The sequence below is a fragment of the Lycorma delicatula genome, chromosome 2 (assembly GCF_047948215.1).
Source record: "Lycorma delicatula isolate Av1 chromosome 2, ASM4794821v1, whole genome shotgun sequence".
Taxonomy (NCBI): domain Eukaryota; kingdom Metazoa; phylum Arthropoda; class Insecta; order Hemiptera; family Fulgoridae; genus Lycorma; species Lycorma delicatula.
The window spans coordinates 124,393,753-124,403,161 of NC_134456.1; the positions used below are offsets into that span (position 1 = coordinate 124,393,753).

General features: G+C 28.0%; 1 protein-coding gene across 3 annotated transcripts in view; it reads left to right on the top strand.

Annotated features, from left to right (window-relative positions):
* Positions 1-8,753, top strand: part of CarT (Carcinine transporter) — a 121,144-nt gene extending 112,391 nt beyond the window's left edge. For 2 of the 3 annotated variants that reach the window (XM_075356205.1, XM_075356203.1), the window contains one exon: positions 7,808-8,753. In XM_075356205.1, coding sequence (XP_075212320.1) covers positions 7,808-8,006 — 199 coding nt within the window. In that variant the 3' untranslated portion in view covers positions 8,007-8,753. The remainder of the gene's footprint in view (positions 1-7,807) is intronic. The other variant, XM_075356204.1, reaches the window with a different exon arrangement.
* The last annotated feature ends 656 nt before the right edge of the window (positions 8,754-9,409 follow it).

Here is a 9,409-nt window from a genome sequence, read left to right on the forward strand (position 1 = left end):
AAATTTGTTGTTAGTTACTAGATATGAGTTTTATTTTCATACACTCTTTCACACATTTTATCCTTAGTTTGTATTAACTGCTTAAGATTCTTATATCAATTTAAAGATAATAATTTAATTAACACTTAAATAATCAGGTAATCAGGTATACTCCTTAGGGAGATGTAACAATCCTATATTCTTGTTGCAATTGTTACAGTGCATTCATAGTTGTGGAACTATTATTCAGTGAGTGTGAAACTATGCCTATTGTATGTAGTTTTATTTTTTATTTACTCCCTTGATTTTAACATACTTCATTACCATTTATCATTTTCACTAATATTCCTTGATTTTCAACTCTACCTCTGCTTTCAGCCACAGTCTTTTTTTTTTACACAACTTATATCTTATATCTTCAAATGATGACTGATGTTCAAATGACAAGTATACATAAAAATGAAACAAAAAGATGGGGTTGCAGTATATTCTAATTAATATTTACTTCCTTCAATTTTTGTCAGTAAACATGTCTATGGTTTTTGTTTATTCAATTTACTCACACCTCTTCAGAGTTCTCATATCTTGATTGACTATAAAATAAAACAAATAAAAAGGGCAAATCTATTTCTGAACATTTTTTTACTTTCATGAAAGAAATAAAGCATAAAATTGATCTGTATACCTGTATTTTGGAAATTTTTTGATTTACTTAACATACAAGTGTGGCTATTGATGTAATTAATGTTTAATCTATTTAATTTTTCTAAGGAAAACCCTGGGAATATAAATAACCACTGGATTTTTCCTGTAATAGTATTAATCTAATTATACTGTAACTTATAGCAGATCCTCTTTGAATTTATTTTTTGATCTAACTGTAGATCTCAGTTTTTTGTAACTTGTAACACAGGGACCCTGCTATGAGGCAATGAACAAGTCAACATGCTTGATCTTGTATTAATGAACAATACTACAGACCTCATTAATATGACTGAATTTTTACTTCCTGTTGGACTGAGCAATCACATTGTCATCATGGCACGCATGCAGACTGTTATCCCTCTATTGGTATTTGCAACCAGCTGATTGTGGCTTAACTTTAAAAAGAGGAAATTATGTTGCCATAAATAAGATGTTGAAAAACAGACTTTAATTTTCTACCTGACATAACAGATGAGTTGACCTAGTCTAAATTCTATGAAATTATTAATAAATACATTTCTGTCCACATTCTCATGAGAAAAATAGAGTATAATTTAAGCAACCATGGATAAATAGTCAGTTGCTTGACATTGTCAAAAAAAAGACTTTGGGCTAAACATTGTAAAAGTGGTGATTGAGCTGATTATGCAGGGTTTAGGTCATTTTCTAATGAGTTAATTCAGAGGGCACATGAGTTGAGTGCTAAATGTACTGATGGTGTTCTCGCCAGAAACAAACCGTTTTTAAAATTTATAAATATAAAACTTAATCATAAGGAAGGGGTGCCATTTTTGAAGAATTCCAGTGGTGTGATATTTATGATGTTATTGTTGATCTTGCTGAAGAGTTTTCTAAGGCATTTTCTTCCGAATCTCCCAGACTTCTTCCATCATTACCTCCAGAAACAAGAGTGGATTAGACAATTTCCTCAACTGAATTCAGTGAAGAATTTCAGCAGAAGCACTTGAATAATGTGGATATCAACTCAGCCCTTGACCCAGAAGGCATACTGTGTATACCCATTCCCACTGTCTAAATGTTCTGAGGCTCTTGCTAAACTTCTTGCAGCTTTGATGAACAGATCTATCAAGAGTGGGATTATTCCAACTTCTTGGCACACCTCACCTGTTACTCCTGTTTACAAAAGAAAAAAAGACCACTTATCTGCTAACTACAGACCAATAAGTGTACAGTCTTCATTATGTAGAATTATGGAATGCGCTGCTGCGAAGCAGGTAACAGATTTTGATTTGGACTATGCTATCATTCTGCGCTGTTAACATGGTTTCCTTCATGGCAGATCTATTGTATCCAATCTGCTGACTGCTTGTATGACTGGGTTTGAGTAATTGAAGAGCAAAACTCAATAGTTATTTACCTGGACTCTGAGAGGGCTTTTGACAAAGTCCTTTACTGGACTACTTTACAAATAGAACACTACAGAGTTGACCTGATGATGTGACTTCACTTGGTGTTAGTTTGATAAGCATTCAGAATCACTTTTTCACAAAAATATTTTCAAAGAATAAATTGGCGACTATCTAACTCTTCTAATATTAGCTTTTAGAAAAAGTTGCTTTTAAAGTTATTTCATGTCTTACTAATGAAGCTCATAAACTTATATATTTTGTTTTTTGTTTTTATTTTTAAACAATCCAGGCATTTAAAAAAGAATTTATTAAAACAAATTATAACAAATTTTTGAACAAAGTACTTTTTAAAATACAGTTTATTCATTTTAATCTTTTTTCAATAAAGTGCATTTTACTGTACATTTAGGTCACTTGTACATCTAGGTTCAATTACTGGCACTATCTCAAGTGTGATTGATTTGATTTGAAATAATGTCCACACCTTAGATAATTGTTTAATTGTTTTAAAATATAAATCTTCAATGGTTTTATCAAATATTTATAGAAATTTTATTATTAGTGTTATTGTTATTATATAATTAAGCCAAAGCATTATGCATGTGAGCATTAGACAAGCAAACTTACAAAAAAAAGAATACAACACAGAATCGAAGAAAAAAAAGAAAGAAAACAAAATTAAGTCAATATACCAATGAAAATTTAAAAGTCAATAACGTCTACACTAGAGTCCATCAGCAGGAATAAAAATCACCTATGATATCCTGCAATATCTTATCCAATCGACTATTAAAACACCAATAGATGAAGCACTTATGTCTTCAGACAATAGGTTACAAAGATTAGCCTCTCTTATAGAGAATAAATGCTGGTTTTTAGTTGAATGAAATATTTCTTTAATAAGCTCAAAGATGTGTCACTAGTCTAACTGTCAAAATTTCTTATAAAGAGTGGAATTGAAGCTGATAGTGTCTATTTAAAATTCTGAAAGTTTAATGAGATCACAACTCATATATTTAATATTAAATATATTAAATTTACCACTATTAAATTTAACAGCAGTATCTAAATTATTGATAAATCTTCTGTTTAGCAATGACTTAAGGTAAATAAGTTTGCATTAATTCTAATAAGGCCTGAATTAGTAGCCTACCTATAGGTAGTGCTGTGAAATACCTACTTTTTCTACTTTTCATATAGTACAATACAATTCTACCTAGTCCTAGTGTGATCTGGAATAGATTACATTATGATGGTGTTTATCTGTACTCTGCAGATGAACAACTTTAATAATAAAAACTGTAATGTGAATATATTTAGGCAAAAGATTTTACAAAAAAAAAAAAAATTGTACGCAGATGTCTCTTAAATTAGAAAACAAAACAAAAAAAAAGACACATAATTAATTTGTATAGCCATTGGCCTTCAGCCAGATTGTTAAACAAATCGTAGCTATCATTCAACTGTTTATTTAATTCACAAACTTAAAACTGAAAAATAAAAATGGCACTAATACCCATATAAATACCACACATCTTAAATTTTTAGACTAAATTAAACCTAAAGAGATGTTGGATTTGAGCAATAACTCATTTTGTCTTATTTGCTATAGATCGTTTGTGATCTAGCCTTGAGGTAATAATTTCAGTAGGGAAAAGGATGAGAAAGAGAAGTCAATGAAAAAATCAGCGCTGTTTCAGCACATACTCTCCAGCTCCTATTTGTGGTTGCTAATATATTCTCTGCACTTTGTTTTTAATTAGTTGATTCATGTTGTTTATCATTTGTATTTTACATTTTATAAAACTCCTTCCACTATGCCTATATCTTAATTGACCTTCCTCAGGTCACTTAACTGACTTGAGGAAGGAGTGACTGATGTTGTCAAGTAAGAGCACAAACTTTCTGAGTTATAAGTAAGTAAACCTCATCTTTCAAAAATCATGCAGCAGATGTAACTATGAATTCAGCATGTATGAGTAATATTTCAGTAGTTTAGGCCAAGTCATTCCAAGTGCAAGTGTATTTATTGCTTTATGAGTATAATAATCTATTGTATGCTGTCACTTGTCTGGCAATCTGGCATGCTGATGTAAGCAATTAAACATTTTTTTGAGTCTTTGTAATTGATGTTTATTATTAACAACATCATTTGTAATGCTTGATAAACTATTCAGTTCAGTGGAAGAAACTATTTCAGTTTATGTTATCATTTTATTCTGTACAGTACAATACAGTTTCATAGTTCATTTTTGTAACAGTATTATTCTACTAATTCATTAATTGTAATTTAGCCTTCGTTTTTGTGTCAGTCGGGTTTTAACAATGAGTGATTCTGTCATAAAACATAAACTAGGAAAACCCTTAAGTAGCTCTGAAAAAAAATAATTAGCAATGTATATACAACCTTAAAACAAGATAACCCTGAAACTGCAATCAGAGACTTGCTTGGAAAGCAAGCAGTGCAACAGGCATTAGTGAAAGAATAGTTTTTAGTATAATAAACAACAAAATTGATGGTAAACATGTTAGCCCTAAAAAAATTCAAAAGCCTGTGAAAATGATTGAAAAGTTGAATGATTTTACCAAAACAATTATCAGAAAAAAAGTTCATTTGCTTTATTTAAATAACAAGCCTCCAAACTTGACCAAAATGTTAAATGCAATGAATATTGATTCAGAATTGCCAAATTATTTTAAGTACATTATATTATTCTTTTCATTTCATGTCCAAAAAAAAAAAATCTATATTGATTGAATGCGAAGATATTATTTCATGGTATAGGGAATATTTAAGAGAAATTAAGCGATTTATTAAAGAGGGTAACACAGTTGATTTATTATCTAAATGAAACTTGGGTTAATGCAGGACATGTACGGGAAAAGTTATAGGTGGATAAAGAAATAAAGAATGCAAAAGATGTTTTTATGAACGATTTGTCAACTGGGATGAAAACCTCGGCTGGAAAAAATAAACGATTCGGATGGAAAGTAAACGAGCACGCAGAAAGTGAAGATTGGTTTTTTTACAGTGATTTATTGGTATTTGAATCCAGAGCTTCCCAAGAGTATTATGATGAAATGAATGGTAACAATTTTATGCACTGATTTAAAAATTTGTCAATAATTGCTGAAGGATCCATCTTAGTAATGGATAATGCGCCATATTATTGCCTGAAAACTGAAAAAAAACCAAATACTTTTAGCCAAAAATCAGAAATTGACAAATGTTCTAAAATCAAAGAAAATTGATAGCGTACACAGAATTAATGTTAAAAGTAGAACTTTAAAAAATAGTAAAAAAAGTTAAAAAAATAAATTCGTTATGAAGCAGATGAAATCAATCACAAAATCAAAAAATTGTCATGTTGCATTTTCCTTTATACTAGTGCAATTTTAATCAAGTAGAAATGATATGGGCAAGTCAAAGGCTACATTGGAAATAATAGTAGAACATTTAAGTTAAATTATGTAAAAAATTTATTGATAGAAGGTGTAAATAGAGCAGATGCAAATGCTTGGAAAAGTTATATTCAACATGTAATTAAAGTAGAAAAAAGCATAGGAAGAGGACACTGTGAAGATATTATTGAAGATATTGTGATAAATTTGGGAATTGATGACAGTAGTTCAACAGACAGCAGTTTATTGGGTATTGAAGAGATATATTGTAGTAACAAATATTTTTTTCTGTTTTATTTGATGAAATTTGAATATATAGTGGTAATGTACTTTCTTTCTTTTTATTTTTAAGGTAAATATGAGTATATCATTTTATCACAATTTTCTAATTTTTTTACGTCCTTGTATGAAGTAAAGGAAGTATTGTGATCATGAAAAATTTTGGTTTTCAGATTTTTTATCCATTTTGACCATCCCTGAATCCATTTTGACTAGTTTTGGCATGACGTCTGTACATATGTATGTATCTCGCATAACTAAAAAACGATTAGATGTAGGATGTTAAAATTGTTGATTTAGTACTGTTGTAACATCTAGTTGTGCACCTCCCCTTTTGATTGCAATTGACTGGACCAAAAGTGTCCAAAAAAGCCTAAAATTCAAAAATTTTGATTTTGGACTTTTTCTTAATTGCAGTAATAAGCCCTCATTGAGAGCTTTTCAATGATATATCATAAGCAATGCTTATTTTTATTGGTTCCAGAGTTATAGCCACAAGAATTTTAGTTAATGAAATATTTATCTTATAAGGAGAAGGCACATCGGTTCGAATGAATGAAAAAATATAAGAAGTTTTTAATGGAATAAAATTTTATATATACTTCATTTTCAAAAAATGAGTAAATGTAATTTAATAGGTGTACAAGGAAGTAATGTGTTGTCCATATCAGATTTTTTTTTTAACTATTTTTTTAATTTAATTATATCGATTTATTAATAATTTATAACCTCTGATTGTAAAAAAGATAACAATAAATAATATTTCAATAATAACCGTAAAAAAAAATATATATAAAAAAAATTACATAAGTTATCAGTGAAATAAAATTTTATATACTTTTCATTTTTTTTACATGATGTTGTTCACATCAGATTTTTTTTTTAACTTTTTTTTGTTTAATTTAATATATTGATTTATTAATAATTTATAATCTCTGATTGTAAAAAAAAATTACAATAAATAATAATAGTAAAAAAAAATATATACAAAAAATTACATAAGTTATTATTGAAATAATATTTTATGTACTTTTCTTTTTTTTTAAATGTGTATATGTAATTTAATAAGCGTACAAGTAAGGCATGCGCTGTCCACATCAGTTTTTCATGTTTCAAGTAAAGAAAAGTGTTTTTTCTCAGATGGATTCTGCTAAATTAAATTAAAACCATCATACTGTATATGTTTTGGTTTTTGCTGCATGGTTTCATGAGACAAGGTTTAGTCATAATGACATTCATTAATGAATCTAAAAAAGGTGGTCTAGCAGTTTGTGCTTATGCTTTTAATCAATTTTTCTCACTAAACCAACTTATTCATTGTAGCTTTTTTATCTTTCAACTCATCATAGATATTTACTGCCATATCTTGTGTGGTATAACTTTGTGCACTTCAGCTACCTGATATGCTCACAAGTCATTCAGTAATTTTGGACATGCATATATTATTTTGTTCTTGAAACCAACTCAGTTTTTTTTAATGTAGTAATCACACGCTAATGAGCCAATCTGGGCACTGAAAAAGCTTGTATGCAGTTTGCATGTACATGCTTTATTAAGCAGTAATTGAAGATAGTGTCAAATTAAATGATTAGCAAATGTCAAGTACATACACTTGGAAATTATATCATTCAAATCATCAATCTGAGATAGTTGAATATAAAATAAGAAATTCCTTCCTGCTATCATTTCCTGCAATAAGGAAGTTATATTTTCCTTTTTTATTTGTATTATGAAGATAATATGTGGATTTTTTTACTATATGTGTAAGTAGTCCAGCATACCTTCTGGGTAATGGGTTTATCACAACTCTTCTACTAATTATATAGAATTGCAGTGAAAATTCACCTGTCTCAGAATCAATGGGTTTTTAGGCATATTGTAGCCAGAATAATCACATAATTCAAATTCTTAAAGTTGATTAGGAGTCTAATTTTTTACATTAGTGCTCAGATAACATTATTTTAATATTTATTAATATTACTGAATTAATTTGTTTAGGTTAATTTCTGAATCAAATAATTTTTAATATTTTGTTGTTTTTGAAATATTTACAAGAAATTTCATGTTTTTAGACCAACTGCATTTGACACTGGATCTTATGAAGACCTGGATAAACCAGATGTTGAAATGGAGCTGCAAGGTGATATTCAGAGACAAGGGTCACTTCTGAGCAGGAGTAAAATTACAGCACCAAAACTTGTTCGTCAATCATCAGTAATGGAAACTCCACTGGATTCATCTGGAAGTATGAAGATGACTTATTGGTTTTAAAGATTTTGTAAATAAATTTTATTCATTCACTAATAACATTTTTTTAATAACTCCAAATAATTTTTTGTAATTTAGTAGAAATACTAAATCATTAGCACAAATTTTATTTATTATCATTTTAGTTTAATCTTTTCTGATATTTTTGTTTGTATGATAAAAAAGTCATTAAAGATTTCACGTTCCATCTGTGATTAAAATCAGAAATATACCTGCGTGCTGATATTTTTTTATAATTGGATTCTGCTATAAAATAAGGATTATATGAATTACTGTTCGTGACGTGTTTTTCCATTACTCTTTTATACTTGAATCTTTACTAATTTTGTAATTAGTACCTGTATGAGTTATTTAATGTATAGTGATTAAGTGTAAAGTTAGATTTTGTCTAAAAAAGAAATAATTTTGGTAACTATTTGTGATTTATTATTATTTAAAAAGTAGTTATTATTATGTAAAAGGTTTGAGTAAATATGTTTATTAAATAGGTTTATTTATATTCTTGACAGTCTGTTTATAATTTTTTTTTTGTCACCATATATATTGTCTATTCCTTTTCTTATTATGGTGAGTTTAAAAGAATGATCTTATTGGTCTTAATTTATCAAATGTATTTGTTTATTGTGAAATAATAATATTACTAAATAAGGAAGTAATTGTGTATGTTTCTTGATTTAAAAAAAAATTGATGTTTAAAATTTGTATTATGCTGTATGTGATACTGTGAATTAAATGTTTTAATTTATTACATTCTTTTGTTTGTGATTCCTTCTTTTCCATTATTAATATTATTCAGAATCATTCAGAGAAAAGGGAAATAATTTGGGGAATGATTCTAGAGCTTGAAATAAGGAAAAAAGTTCATACAAACATGTCTGAAAACACTTTGTTATTGATTACAGGTAGCAAAAGATTTTATGTGGATTTCAATTCCCCCAGTGAAATGAAGTTGTACTGAAATTTTTAAGGCATTATATAAGGGTTAAACTTGATGTTTGTTATCTTTTTTGATCTGAAAAATTGAATAAAACAGCTTTCAGATCTGTATCTCATGTATCTGTATTATATGCTATGTAAAACAGAAAAATTCAGTGACAAAACCATATTTTTTTAGGTTTGAAGTACAATGTTAAATGTCTAACAAATGCATACCTTTTAAATTTCAAAACTAGCTGAGAATTTAATTTTGAGAAAATTGATGTAATAAAGTCTATGAAAAATAAAAAAAAAAACAATTTTTATTATTAAAAATAAAACAGAATAAAACTTAACAGAAAAATGTTATGAATTTATAAAAATTAAAAACATCTGTTTTTAGTATAATAAATTTAGACCCTTGAAAAATTAAAATACTTATATATTTTTTTTTTTAAATACTCACTGTGGTTTATACTGTATTAGTTTAC